The sequence below is a fragment of the Cricetulus griseus genome, chromosome X, assembly GCF_003668045.3.
Source record: "Cricetulus griseus strain 17A/GY chromosome X, alternate assembly CriGri-PICRH-1.0, whole genome shotgun sequence".
NCBI lineage: Eukaryota > Metazoa > Chordata > Mammalia > Rodentia > Cricetidae > Cricetulus > Cricetulus griseus.
Window position 1 is genome coordinate 116,295,629 of NC_048604.1, and position 15,717 is coordinate 116,311,345.

General features: G+C 39.3%; 1 protein-coding gene across 1 annotated transcript in view; it reads left to right on the forward strand.

Moving 5' to 3' along the window:
• The window catches only part of Tspan7 (tetraspanin 7), a 111,661-nt gene extending 97,199 nt beyond the window's left edge, over positions 1–14,462 (forward strand). Inside the window, exons 4-8 of the mRNA XM_027433244.2 lie at positions 663–758; positions 2,022–2,177; positions 7,607–7,690; positions 13,160–13,235; positions 13,465–14,462. Of these exons, the coding sequence (XP_027289045.1) occupies positions 663–758; positions 2,022–2,177; positions 7,607–7,690; positions 13,160–13,228 (405 nt within the window). The 3' untranslated portion in view covers positions 13,229–13,235; positions 13,465–14,462. The remainder of the gene's footprint in view (positions 1–662; positions 759–2,021; positions 2,178–7,606; positions 7,691–13,159; positions 13,236–13,464) is intronic.
• The last annotated feature ends 1,255 nt before the right edge of the window (positions 14,463–15,717 follow it).

A 15,717-nucleotide genomic window follows, 5' to 3' on the forward strand; every position in this document is an offset into this window, starting at 1 on the left:
CCACGTGACCTAGTAATATACCTAACACCTTACCTTCCTCAGATTTTCAAACAGATGGAACTTAAAAATGATTCCAAAGGCAAATGTGTTCACTGACAATGAGAAAGGGTTTCATTAACTTTCTACTAACAAGAAAAGCACTTGTCTTTTAGTCTCTTTTCTTTTGGCCTTGGTAATTACAGTTTAAGTGAATGATGGATTTTTGTCCCACTCCAGTAAGGTAGAATAGAGGTCAGTTTGGAGCTAAAACCTCAGTCTTCCCACCCTGCTGGTGGCCTGTCTGCTACAATTCTGTCTGCATAAAGTCAAAGAAGGCTATAGAAAGGAAGTTTGGTATGAATCAATTCAAAGAAAAGTAACTAGAAAAACCATGCCTGAGGTTTGGCCAGTCACCCTTATGGTCATTTCAGAAGCCACCTAGCGACTTCAGTGTGCCATCTGACAGGCCTTGTTCCCTCTAAATTGGTAGTTGAAACCAACTCTTTTTTTTTCTTTAAATTCCTTGGCTAGTTAAATCTGAATTTTCTGAGCTCCTTTGTCTCAGAAAACAGGGCTTTCCCTTCCTAGTCAGTACTTCCTGAGAAAATTTCAGGGAAATGAAATGGTGCTGGGGCAGTTTCGGCACAGAGGACTGAAACTACATTCCCCTTTGTCTTCCATAGATCAAGGATACCTTCCTGAGGACTTACACGGATGCCATGCAGAACTACAATGGCAATGATGAGAGGAGCCGGGCAGTGGACCATGTTCAGCGCAGTGTAAGTTTCAGTAAAAGAGCTGAGAATGGAGTTTGCATATAATACTCTGGGCTTAGACCTCTAGGCCTGGTAGGTTAGACCAGTTGCATATACTGTTCATTCTCATTCTCTAACTCTTGGTCCAGTTCTGTTCTGAAGAGTTGATTCTGAACATTTGTCCAGGATTTGTCTTTCTAGGAAGTTAAGATCAAGAAAGCACACTGTCTTGTATTGGTGAAAGTGCTAAGCATGCCAAGAATACTCCATTTGTCCTTAAAAGCTGAACCATTGGAAAGGAGCTAGGTGGTGTGTATGTGTCAGTCTAGCTAACAGCACATTCCTGAAGGCTGGCTCTCTAGAATCAGGTGAGCAGCATCTACTTATTGGGGCCCTGTAGTAAGGCTGGAGAGTGGACCAAGCAGGAACTAAGGATCTGTCAGGTATGGCCTGCAAAAGGGATAACAATGAAATTACATTTAAACTTCAATTTTTTTTTTACATTTTAAAACAATAAGATTTTAAATTTTATTTTGATGACATTTCAGACTTCAGGAACCTCAAAACTATAAAGAACTATATACTCTGATTTAGCAATCAATAACATTTTTGTCTCATTTGCTTTCCAAATCTCTACATGAGAGATCAAAAACCTTTTCTAAGGGAGAAATAGAAAATACTTTAGGCTATGGGTGAGTGCCTTATACTCTGTGTCACAACCAACTCTGCCACCACAGCACAAGAGGAGCTATGGACAATAGGCAATACATAAACAAACAGGCATAGCTGGCTCTCAAAACACCTTTACAGAAACAGGCATGTTATAGGCTACAGATTACCAACAGCACCTTTCTGTCCCATAGATACACCATCTTCTCTAAGCTATTCATTGACTGGTTATTGTGCAACCAGTGGAGAACTTTGAGAAACCATTACCTGTCTATCAGTATTCTGGCTGGAATTAATGTATGCATCTGAGTGTTTAATAGCACTCTTAACAATTGTGGACATTTAGCAAGGGCCAAGACCTAGTACTTCACTGTGAAGATGGTAAGAAAGCCAATATAATGCAGACTCAACTTCCTTCTCTGCTCTCAGATGGGCACCAAGGAAAGGATAGATTGGTAGTAGAGATTGAGTCCATTTTTCCATACCTAAGGTAGGTGTGCTATATTGGAAGCCTAGCTGCTCTTTGTCTTAAAAAAAAAAAAGTTTCAGGGCAGGAAGCAAGGAAGCCACTGTGTTTGCTCGAGCACTCTCAAATTCATTTAATTTTCCGGTTAACAGCTGAGCTGCTGTGGCGTGCAGAACTATACCAACTGGAGCAGCAGCCCCTACTTCCTGGAACACGGCATCCCCCCCAGTTGCTGCATGAATGAAACTGATTGTAATCCCCTGGATCTGCACAATCTGACTGTGGCCGCCACCAAAGTGAACCAGAAGGTATCTCTTCCTCCTAGTCCTAGTGGGACAGGCAGGTGCTGCGTGCTCTCAAGGACAGTTCCTTTTGTGAAATTAAGACAAATAGGTTAGAAAGGGTAGTCTCAGAGGGAGTTGAGCTTCTTCCTTTGTGGTGCTTACTTGTCTAGGAGAAGGACTTGAGGCTGCTCACTTCTGAAAGAGGAAGCTGTGCCTCCAATTGGTCTCACGTGGCTCTCCCACAGCAAGCAGCTACCAGGCACCGCTATGAAGGGTTAGCAAATGGTTTCTGTTAACCTTGATGCCCGTGTCAGACAGAAAAGGTTTGCTTTCTTCTTTCTGGGTGCCTTTCTTCTACTTAATATACCATCGAAACATGAAATTATTCACAGCTGGGTGCCAGTCTTTGGCAGGAAGAATGGAGTAGAGTTGACAGACAGCGTCTGCTTCTCCTAGGAGGGTGGCCTTTATTTTAGGGACTTCACTGTTGTAGGAAAAGAAATGAACAGCTCCAATTCAACTCACTGTCAACATCCTGATTCCCAAAGAAGCAGAGAAAAAAAAAAGGATGGTGGAAAGAGATGTGCAAGTCCATTCATAGCGCAAAGGGGAGAGATGAACTTCCAGTAGTCAGGGAGAAGGGAAATCAATCCTGGATTACACTTTTCAAAGAATACAATGAAGACATGGTTCAACTGTGTGGGGATGCTATCAGCATTCTTAAGCATTTAAAGAACTGCCCTATATAAACTGTGATTTGAGAAACAATGGAGCAGAATGTACTGTTGGATTTGCCTATAGTTAATCCACCATGGGGCAAATTTTGTTCTCTTACCAAGAAAACATTCTATTCACTAATATCTTCACAGTTCTGTGTCATCTGGGCCACCTACTGAATAATTCATAAAGAGATGATAGCCATTCTATTCTCTCAAGATTAAAATATTATGAGGTCATTTCTGTATTTTACCCATTTTATATTGGGATCTGTAACAGGAATGCTGCAAGGTTGTGGCTGATCTGGGAGCTCATTGTATCATTCTGAAATTTACTTTGCTGTTGGTATGATTCAGGAAGATTAGGTATTGACTATCCCAGCCTCAAGAACAGCAACTGACTCCTATTGGAATATTCTTTGAGGCTGCCTTTGCTTCTCATAATATTATGTCTGGCTTTTGCATGGGTAATCTCAACTGAGTATCCAGCTCTATGTATCATTTTGCTGCCATTTTATGGAGTGTGTATCTATACCTAGCAAATGAGAGACTTTGATTTATAGATGGCAAGAAGTGATCTACGGAAGTGAGTGCATTGGTTCATGTAGCTTGTGAAAACAGCACCATCAAATTTTGGTATTTTTTTTCACAAATATTATACTTTGTGAAAATTAAGGACATAGAAATCTGAATTCAGAGGCTAGACTCAGTTTAAATCCTAAATCAGGCACTTTCTGGTTGTGGGATCTTGGCAAAGTTACTTAGCCTTTCTTAGGTTTGTTTTTCCCATCTATAAATTATAGATTATAATAGTTCTTCCTTGGAGTTAATATGAGGAATGCGTGAAATAAATTATCTAAAGCATAGTGCCAGACTGAGGACACTCTAGGTATTAACTGTGATACAAATGTGACCTCTACAATGTTGAAATTACTTTTAGTTGCTCACAATGACCCTTATAGGTAATACCTTCTACTATCCTCTGAAAGGAAGGCTAGGGGCTGGAGAGATGTCTCTGAGGTTAAGAGAGCTTGTCACTATTGTATAGGACAGGAATTCAGTTCCCAGTACTGAGGTTGGCTGGCCCACAACTGCCTATAACTCCAGCTCCAGGGAACCTGATGTCCTCTTATGGCCTCCACAGCATGTGCACATGTAAATACCCACATACACGTTAAAAAAACAAAGTGCATCTTGAATAAGTACAAGGAAACATGGAACCTATACTGTATCTGTAACTTGTAAAATTATTTCTAGAAGAAAAGACAGGTAGTGGGGTTTTTTTGCCATTTTGGTGACAGCCTATACTTTAACCTCACTCCCTATCCCTACTACAGTCCTAATTTATTGTTCCCCAGATACCCCAAAGACTTGGGAAAATCATGTAACTACTCTGTCACTGTCTTTGTACTCTCTCTAACCTGGATCCTGGAGAGAAAAAGTGAATACAGCTAAAATGTGTCTGCTGAATTTCATTAGACTTTCTCATTCAATGACTACATGACATTCTGGTGCAAATTGTTTCTCCTTTTGGCATCTTGCAGATACCCATATCAAGTGGGGGATGAGAATGGAATGGAGACTGTAGTAATAGGTGCTCATAAATATCTGCATCCTCCCCCTTAGAAGGGCTTAATTACTGTCACATTCTCGATCTATGGGATCCTGCATTTTAGAATAAGCTGGTCATACCTCTAGATCATTTGCTATTTTGTGTCCTACCCTCTGGTAATGCAGAAGGATGAATTTTGACTTTTACTTGCTAACCTGGGGAACCTCTATTATACAGATTTTTGGTGGGGAACAGGTAGGAGCAGGTGGGAACTATTACACAGGGTATTGCTTGTTTGGCTCAGGACACAGGATTTATTTATTTTCTTTTGCTAGCAAGATGTGAAATGTCTGCAGGTTCAGTTAGCTAACTGCACTGGCTGAGGCCCTACCATAGAAATGTCTTGCCAGTTTATAAGAGCAAGAGGAAGAAGGACTGACTCTGTTTGGCAGCTATAGATATTCCTCCAGAACTTTTCTGAAACTTGCCTTCTCCACATAGCCACTGGCAGATGCTTTTCCATTGGCAACTTTTGATTTAGATACACCGAGAGGGGGAGGAAATTAACCGTTCTGTTTCTCAGTGTTTCCTAGGAGACTCAGCAAATCTCTAGATTTATCTAATACTTGACAGCCAAACTTTCATATTAGGAAATTGAGAGAGATGGTTGTGGGTAGATAAGCTCACACTTTAGTGCAGGACTTGAGGTTGAATGTTTGCATGACCTGTGGTTGTAGTATCATAGCAATTCTTGCATCTACAGAGCTGTGCTACTTGGAAAATGGGCTTTAGGGCCAAATGACGAATCATAGAGAAAATAAATCATTCTCATCTTCTCATTTTGGTTTACTTTATTACTGATAGTATGGATTAATCTGGTTTCTTATAGTAAAACTAGGTAAATTTTTGTGGGTTTTTAGGGTTTTGTTTTGTTTTTTTTTAAAGAAGAGTAGCTCCTTTTCAAAATGTAATGAGCATATGAAACATCCAGAGAGCTTCCTAAAATAAATTCAAATTCACTAAACAATATTAAAAAGGAATAACCCAAGCATGTGGCAGATGGTGGTTCCACAAGTCTGAGGTAGGACCTCCAGTTTGGCATTTCTCACAAGTTCCATGATGTTCATTCAAGAACTACACACGGTGTAACAGGGAGAACTATTTTGCCAGTGTTGAACTCATGACATGCAGTTACTTGTGTTTGTGATTTCTCCTACTGACTGACAATGAGCATAGCAAAAACAAAGTTACTCTTGAAATGTTCAAAAACAGAGCTGAGTATATGAGACTCAGTGTTACAGTCTTCTCTCTGGAGAAACAAAAATGAACACCCCTCTCCACCAAAAAAGAGTAGAAACCATACTTTATACTTGAAGAAACACAGGTTTGATTTAAGTACAGAATTAAAAGCCATGATGGATGGAGCAGAAAAATCTCTGCCAACTGGTTTACAGACTAAGAAAATGGTCCCTGTTGCTTCTATTTGTGTGGGATGATCAGGCTTGTGTTTTCATATTTTGGGTCAATCTAATGCTGACGATGTGGAGCTCACTTTCAACACCATTTGGTAAAGTGTTAGAATAGCTGCTTATCTTCCTGCCTATTGAAGCCTTCCTAACACATGTGTTTCTCCCTCCTGCTTCCTTTTGGAAAGTAATGTGATGTTTCATATTGCTAGTAAAAGTGAAATCAGCAAGCTTCTACTGGAAAGAATCAAATTGTACAACTCCCCCATGAACCAGCACGCACTTCCCTTCATATTTCTATCAGATAGTTAGGAGTATGTTTTGTGAATTACATTGAAACAATATTATAGCACTGTTCTACATTAATGTACTCTCTCTGTGTAAAGATGCTGTGAATATGATAGACCATTTAGAGCAGAGAGCATTGGCAGTATTTCCACATTCTATGAACTTTGTTAAACAAAATTGGAATTTAAAAATAAAGGACAGTGGGTGGTGGTGGTGGTTGTTCAGATGATATTATGACTTAATATAAACTTCCAGAAAAACAAAAACCACTTTGATTCTCTTCATTAAATGTCTCTATTTTTCACACAATTTGTATATTCAGGTCAGAGTGCTTTACTGGAAAAGACCCTATATTCTTTGCTGAATAAGTCAACTCGGAAATAGGTTTATTTGATTAATTCCATATATATGTACATCTATACACACACATGCATGCACATGTATATACATGCATACTTCTAGTCCTACTTTTTGATCTAAAAGTGGGGTATTTAGTAGTAATAGTCAGTTTTTGCCTTCTACAAAGAAGGCATGCAAAATAAGTGGGTGTTTTCTACCTGGTCTTGGTTGATAAAATATAATCTACTTCAATAACATCTTAATTTTGACATAAAAATGCTGTTAATTTCTCTATTTCATCATGGTATTTGAAGACTGTAGATAAAGAGAAAATTTACTTGGTCTTATGGATAAGGTTAGTGACATTCTGAAAGGTAAAGTGACTTGCTCAAGGTTACATAGTAAATATTGACAAACCTGATTCTAGAATGTAGATTTTGTTATTAAGAAAAAAATCTTAAGGGATTCCCTAGGAAGAACTCAAACTCTGTAAAATTTGCATTTATTTGAATACTTTTCTCTGACCAAAGGATTTCTCTTTATCCAAGAGTTCATCATTTATCAACAAAATGCTAATAGCAGTGTTTGTTTTTGTTTTGAGACAAAATCTCACTGTCTACCCCTGGCTAGCTTAGAACTTGCTACATAAACCAAACACCTGCCTCTGCCTCCCAAATGCTGGGATTAAAGGCGTGCACCACAATGACCAGCCTAATGACTATGTTCATGAAATTTTCAGTTCAAAGTTTTGGAATAAACTTTGATCTTTGCATGTTACCTTTTATGCCTCTACAGAGTTTACTTAATAGAACTTTTGTATTTCTTGATAAGTTTAATAGTACTAATGACATGTTCATAGGTGAAATTATGTCTGGAATTTGCCAAGGAATGTGTATTGGGGAGGTCTCAGTGAAACAAGAATATATATATTAGGGGAACTGTCCTGTGTGGGTTTGTTTTACTATCCTCTATACTTTTTGTATGTTTAAATGCTTTGGTTGGTTAGTTGGTTGGCTGGTTGGTTGGATGGATGGATGGCTGATTGGTTGGTTGGTTGGATGATTTATTTGACTTCCCGTATTCCCTCTGTAGGGCTGTTATGACCTGGTGACCAGTTTCATGGAGACTAACATGGGGATCATCGCTGGAGTGGCGTTTGGAATCGCATTCTCCCAGGTATTCAGATGGTGATGCCTATCCCAGCCTCCCAGGCTTGTTTGCCTCCCTGGCCTGCAGAGTCTCAGTCTGTCTTTCTGTGCTCTGGGGAAGGCTGATAGATGGGGTCAGAGGTCCTTGCTCATTAGGCCTCAGGTCATCTGTTTATTGATTTTTTTTTCTTTTTCAACTTAAATGAAGTTTTGCTGTCAAGGGAATACTGGTTACAGTTCAACTAATGACTACGTCCAGTAAAACAACTTGCTTCTTCACAGGTCAAATGGAGGGTAACAGAACAAGGTGCTGGCTTTATCAGAATGTAAACAACTCCAAATATCAGCCAGCTGGTGTAGATTTGAGGGAGAGTCTTTCCCTGGTTGACCTGTCCTTTTTTGTTCTTTTAGTTTCTGCTAATTAAATAAATATTGCTAATAATTAAATATTGCTCCTTTTAAAGGAAGCTCATATTTGTTAGCAATCTCTATATTGTGAACATTATTTTAATCTTTGGATTTGATTCTTGTGTTTCTTAAGAGGAAACTTAATTTTTTGTGTATTAAAATGCCCATCTCTTTATCTCCATTCACATTTTACATGCCAGTGGGGTACATAATTATGCCAATTAAGTAAGCTAAACATACTAAAGGATAGAATACATTTAAGATAAATCTGAAATTTAGCCTTGCTCTAGCCAGTGAGGTCCTGTTTTTCTGGCTTCTGAGATCTTGAAAAAATGATATGTCCTTGTTATAATATTGCTGTAGGTAGAAGGACTAACATGTATACTTAGCAGCTTAATAACAACTTTATGTTTAACTCAGATTTTTTTCACACTAACAGATTATTTTTTCACAGAAATCCCAGTTCATATCTCAGTAATGTCTTCAGAGTTCCATGTCTGTAGAGGCTATCTCAAAGTCTAATTTTCCCCTTCTGCATCTATTGTTCTGCTTAGCAATATATATGCAGTTTTTCTTTATTCCTGGTTGTTCCTGAGATGTTTTTATTGAAATAGAAAGTTCAAATGTAGCTAAATTATAACTTTATAGTTTAGTAAATTATTACTTACATGGCTCTTGCTTAGACCAGGGAATAGATCCTTAACTTGTTAGTATGTCTCTGCCAAGCAGAGCTTAGCATTAAAGAAAGTGAGCTGCTTTTCTTCCTAAGTAGTTATCAAAACCTGTGTGACTTGTCATCTCCCAAGAGCATGTGAAGTAAGTCACTGTAAGTGTCTCTTGTGTTGCAATTTCAAAATCCTCCTGAAACATACTTCATTGTTTTCACACTGGTGGAGTGAATTAAAGCCCCGAAATGCCAACACACAGACAAAGCAGAGTGGGTTCACAAACAGTGCAATTAACTCAGTCTCCAGAGACATTTCAAAGGCAGTTACTGCCCTGAACTTTCTCCCAATTGCTGTATCATTTCAGTAATAACAGTTAGTAGCATTGTATAATGGCCTAGGGACTATTTCAAGGATCTCAAACCTTGTGACTCATGCAAATGCAAGGATACACTTGACAGCCTTGAGCATATAGTTTCCTCAACACAGGTTATTAACACCAGAAATATAGAAGTATGGTACACACACACACACACACACACACACACACACACACACACACACACACACCTGAAGTCTTCCTAACTGACTTCCCTAGAGAAGTAAAGTGACACAATGTCGATAGTCTACATAAGGAAAAGAATACTCCAGTGAGCCTGGGATCTTGTTGCTGAAGCTTCTTATCTAAGAATATACCTATGCAGCCATGGGTATGTAAGTGAAACGGTAGGAAGATCCTGTATTCATCGATGAGATGTGTCAAGTGTTGTCTACGCTTCTCTCAAGCATCCCTGTAAAGGAATTTACTCTTTGACAAATAGCTAACTAACCTGATGATCATTGGGCTAACTGTGCTGTCTTAAAGAGATATGTGGCTTGGGAATGGTTGAAGATGCTTTGTGACACACTAGAACACTGACAGAGGAGATTTGACTCCAAGGAGCAGGAAAATAGAAACACTATAGCAGGTTTAGGTCTCACTGGAGAGCCACACAGATGTGGAGATAAGAAGAGAAATCACAAAGCCCACTAACACTGTGCATTCCCAATCGTTCACTTGCATAGTCATGAAGAGCAGAGACTTGACACCTACTGTGCTCAGCTTGTGCCTGGAGGGGAAATGGTTGTAGGTGGTTGGTAGTTTTACTCTTTTTACTCTTCTTGCTCTATGGAGGCCTTGCCACTCAGCTCCCAAATAAATCACACCTGAGGCTTATTTTTAATTATAAATACCTGGCCTGGTTTCTAACAACTTTTCTTAACATAAATTATCCTGGCTACCTTTTGCCTCTGGGCTTTTTCCTTTTCTCACTTCTGTATGTATATCTTACTTTCACTTTTACTCTGGCTAGCTGGATTGCTGAGTGGCTAGCCCCTGATGTCCTCCTCTCCTTGTTTTATCTTTCTCCTTTTCTCCCAGATATCTCCTCCTATTTATTCTCTCCACCTGACAGCCACACCTATCCTTTCTCCTGCCTCACTATTGGTGGTTCAGCTCTTTATTAGACCATCAGGTATTTTAGACAGACAAAGAATCACAGCTTCACAGAGTTAAACAAAAGCAGTATAAATAAAGCCACACCTCTACATCATTAAACACGTGTTCCAGAGCATAAACAAATGTAACACACCTTAAAATAATATTCTACAACATTGGGCATGGCTGGCTATTCCCAGATGGGAGGAAGGGGGATAGATGTTCATGGCTGGTCTTCCTGGCTAGAGGTACTAGCAACAGCAGTGATTTAGATATGTCTCCATCAACTCCAAATTTCTGTTAAATAAGAGGCAGCTTCCAGATACCAATAGATACAGGACCTCTCTGGGGCAATTGTAGCTAACCACTTATAAGACATCTGTTCAGGAAGAATCACCACATGGAACCTAGTCAATATCCCAGAGGCCAAGCTTTACGAACTTCATTCAGATACTGTAGAGCCAAACCTTACAAATGCGGGTTGATATGAATTAACGTGTTATGCCTTGGCTCTCCTCTCCTAAACAGATGCCAAAGTGTGTGGGGACAGATCAGCAGCATCTACTCCCTGCTTTTCTCTCTTCCCACCTCTCTCTGTCCCTCCCCCCTTTCACTTTTCTTCATCTACTTTACATCTTCTGCTTGCCCTTTTTCTACACTCTGGCCTCTTGCATACCTATTGTGTCAGATAGTAAAGGTGGTGTAATGATTCGAGGAAAACTGTGCTAAGTCCAGATTTTTGATTGATTTGTAAGCACCATGTCCCTTGTTAGCTAACTTGGCTTAGAGCTCTTATTTGGATGGCAGAGTTTGAACTAGCACTCCCCAGAGCCCATATTACCTTTTTCCTCTCAATTAAAGTACATTTGTCTGGGCTTGAGAGACACATCCTGCCTTCCTTATAAATTTACTGTAAGAAGTTGAGTATGCTTTGATGGGATGTTTCTTTCCTCCTCTTTGGGAGGAAACAGTCTCACAGTTTATCCCAGACTCTCCAGGAACTCACTGTGTAACCCAGGTTAAACTCAATTCAAAGCATTCCTCCTACATGGACCTGGTGTCTCTCTCTAATGCTGAGGTTATAGGTGTGAGCCACCATACCTGTCTTTTCCCTATAGTTTTGATAGCTACCATCTTCAGAAAGGGAGCTTGGGCAGGAATAAAGGAGGGGATAGAGAGGGGAGTAGGTGAAGGGGGAGGTAATATGTGTCTCTATTCTCTTTCCATCACTCCTCCTTCTCTCCCTTCTGTCTTGCCCTTCTTTTATTAAGAAAGAGAATAAATCCCTTAATTCAAAGGCAAAAGGTATTTATCAAAAAAAATGCAGAACCCATTCCTGTCAATTCATTCCTGACCTGCCCCTCCTTCCAGGGCCTTTATTGGAGCCTACAATCTGATGGGATGATTTATTTCTACACCAGTAATTCTTTAGGTGTCCCTTAAAAAGACCTGTTACCTTTTCTGTATATAGGGCCTAAAGAGGTGGGGCTAGTCTCAGATACAGAGCTGTTGCAACATTCATCTTTATGAAGACTACCTGTATAGTTTGGGAAAGATAGTTGACCTATTAAACCCATTTTCTTAAGAAATCTGGAAAGCTGAAATTAAAATATTAAAAAGAGTTGTAGTAAAGATGATTCTTTATTTTATTATATTCGAATGTGTTATACACTTTCAATACTTATTTAGTTTTTTATTAGAATCTAATTTTGACACTGTGAAATATATTCTGGAACTCTTGATCTTGGAAACTATCAGTCTTTTAGAAAGAGACATGTTGTAAGTTTCAAAGTTCTTGCACTCCTGGAGGAATTTAGATTTAGGTTCTCATTCAGCAACATAACCTGAAAGTTACAGCTCTGGTACCTTTGGCAACTCCACAGTAAGTGCATGGAATGATGTAGTTGTATCTCTAGAGGTGACTGTTACCTATGAGACAACAGGACATGGCCAGTTTCTTAAAGACAAAGCACTATTAGCCAAAGGAAAATGGCCTCTGGGCTCAAGTGTACCATTGAGCACCTCTGCAAGTAATTCTGATCCACCTGATTTATGACTATTGGTTAATAAAGATGTGACTAAGGGTGTCTTGATACTGCAAGAATCATTTTTCATCAGATTCACCTGTGCCACAGGCTAACCCAAGGCACAAAGAAGGGGGAGACCAGGGTTCTCTGTGGAAGTGGTAAGGCTGCTGTGAGTAGTTTTTGTGTGCCCCCTGAAAACTAGGAAGTGGACCCTGAATGTATGTGGGCCTGTTTAGGTCAGTAATAGCTACATGATTGAGAAACAAGAGACATTTAAAGCTCCACTTTCCAATTTCCCCTCTCCCCACCCACCTCTTAAAGTGATGACTTTGTTGTCTCACTGGCAAATGAACCCATTCAAGAATATTGTCTCTATTCTCGTACCAAGAAAAAACAAAACACTATTCTGTCAGCCAAGTATAACTAGAGACATACTGTGTTGAGAAGTCTGCCAAATATACTTAGCCTTCCAAATAATTCAAAGCTATGCCTTTGAATTAAAATTTAGCCTTTCTGTTAATATCACACCAATTCCATGTCATTTAATTATTTTTTTGTATTAATCTCACAACATGATCATATTTTAATGCTAGTTGCTATCACAAGTTGTTCTGAAATGGCCAGAGTGAACTACTTCTGGACTTTGTAGCCAACTTAAGAACTTCCCACTGGCCCCATACCAGTACTCAGACTACCTCAAATCCAATGTGTTCTTCACTCCTTACCTTTGCCCTTTCCACATAAGAAAACCTCTATTCCTAAAAGTTATATCTAGAGAGCCATGAGTATCATGACAATTCTTTGTGTTGACAGATAGATATAAACAGTTGTTATATATCAAAACTAAGTCCATCTATAACTGAAGATGGGTGTATCTCTGTGACTTGAGATTCTTCTTCATTTGTTTTCCTTGGCAACAGTTGATTGGCATGCTGCTGGCTTGCTGTCTGTCCCGGTTCATCACTGCCAATCAGTATGAGATGGTGTAAAGAGAAGGTAAGTGGCAGTGGAGAATATTTTTCCATTTGGTGCCCATACTACCCTTCAAGTGGGAGGAAGAGTGCTCAGCTGCTGAGCTACCTGGTGTTATCCATGTATGGAAATCTCCTATCCATATGCTGGGGAGGAGGTGGGGTAAATGCCGTTGTGAAACCTTGGGGATGCTTACTCTTCCTTCACCTTGCATACGAATAACTCCCATATTTTCTCTTTCTCTTTCTCACAGTCTTTCAAGAACTATGGAATAAGAGGCCTGTTTTTAAAAGGAACTGCCGCTATCTCTGAAAGACTTCCAAAGAATGTTAGAGCACAGTACATAACATCCCTGCCCTGCTCCCACTACCCACTCCCCAAAGCCCACCCCCGTGTGCAACTGACACTCCTATCCAGTCTATGCTCTGCCTTTCAGCCCACATCATGTGTAGTGTCCATCTTGTGAAGCCCTGTTATGCCACACAGTGTAGCCATGCCCCCTGCAGCTAGTCATAGTGAACCCCACCCTAAGGCCCCTTGAGTGCCAGCTCTCTCACATGTACTTGGTCCAACTGTAGGTGACTGGTTATCACATCATCACTGGCCCCTTGTGGCCCTGCATGTAGTAGGGGGGTTTTAGTCAGCCCCTCGCTGTGGTCCATGAATGCCACGCACCTTTCCGTAAATAAGCAGATGGTAGTTATCTTTTTGGCTTAATCTGATTTGATTTGGTTTTCCCTTTCCTGGGATTCTTTCCTACCTTCTCTAGGCTGCCTAGGACATGTGGAGAGACATAGTAGGAGTTATTTGTGAGGAGAAAACAGCATGTGGCATGCATGGTGGAAACTGTTGTTAAGCATTAGGTGGCCTCCTTGCTCATAATTGTTCCACACGTGGGTGTATAGAGACAGCTTAGTATAGGATTTCCTCTCAGATGAAACCTGTATAATCCTGTTACAAGGTTATGTTGTTGCTCCCCCTGAAGGCACAAATACTGCTTCTGATTTGCCCCAACTAATTTCTATTATTTTACTTTCTTTTTCTTCCTGTATTTTTTTCCTTGCACTGATGTTATAGACTTGGAGGACCTCATCAGATCAATTTAAAAGTGAATGTAGAGGGGAAAAGAAAGTCAAAATATTTTTTAAAGATCCTAAAAATAATGCCTCTGTCTAGCATGCCAACAAGAATGCATTGATATTGTGAACATTTGTGATATATGTATTAATAAATAGAGCAATTACAAATGGCTGTGTTATAGTTTTCTTCTTTGGTTGTTATGAAAATCTTTGAACACATATTCCCTTTCTGTCCTGTTCTTTGAAGGATTAGGGGAAAGCCCCATTTTATACATGGGGCTTTCTGCATGTATTCCCACCTAACCAAAATGCTGGAGGGTTGGGGTTTTTTTTATCATGGATATCTCAGAAACTTGAAATGTTATCAAGAATAAGATAGACTGTTAGCCACAGAGTTAGACTTCATAGTAAGTACTTCATGCCTCTGCAATTCTTGAAAGAAATACAAAGACTTCATCCAGGTTTTGAAAGTCTCAATTCTGCTTTAAAATGAAATTAGTATCTGTTATTTCTTTCTTTCTTTCTATAAATATATGTTCTTCTATCTTTACGTTCTCCTCTAGATCAGATTGAGTATACATGATCTAAGGCACAATTCAATGCCCCAGTGCCCTAATCTGTATTAAAGTATAAAATGCTCACATTTTATATCAATGACATTTTAGCATAGTTATAGTATGACACATTAATTCCAATCATTGGTTTTTCAGCAGATCCTACCGGCGTGGGCCACCACAACCAGCACCAATCATTGTTTTTTGATGAGTCGTCAAAAAGAGAAGTGCCAGTAAAAACCTAAATTGATTAGTTAGCAAGGTAGTGGATTTGGAAATCCCCCTTATTCCCTGTACAACAGCCTGGAATTAGGACAACAGTGGCTTTCCAGCTAATACATTTGTGAGTCTGAACTCTTGTACACCATAAACTCTACAAGATATACAAAGGACATTGCCCAAACATTCAGATGTCCCCTTTGGAAGGTCTGTCTTAGAAACATACGCCTCCCAAAACATTTTCACTTTTATTTTTAAATTTGCATTTTATGTGTTTTGGTAAGAAACCTTTGAAAATTAAATTCAGATCTCTGTATTACATACTTTTAATATGAAACTTTTGGACTGAGATTGGTTTTACTTCAAAATTTAAAGAATTCACATTTCAACTCTGAATAACAATGTACATTCTCCCTTTAAAAATTTGAAAGACACAAATTTAGTATCTTTTTTGAGTCATTAGAAATGAAATGGTAGACAAGTTGCTAAATATACATTTTGAACTTATACATGGTGGAAGCCAGTGTACAAAATATTCTCAGCACTCTTGAAGTTTCTTCTTCTGTTAGCAACCACACTCCATATCCCCACTTAGGAGTAGCCACTTCTCTGTATGCTATTACCAAAGGTTGCTTTTGTCTGTTCTTAAACGTC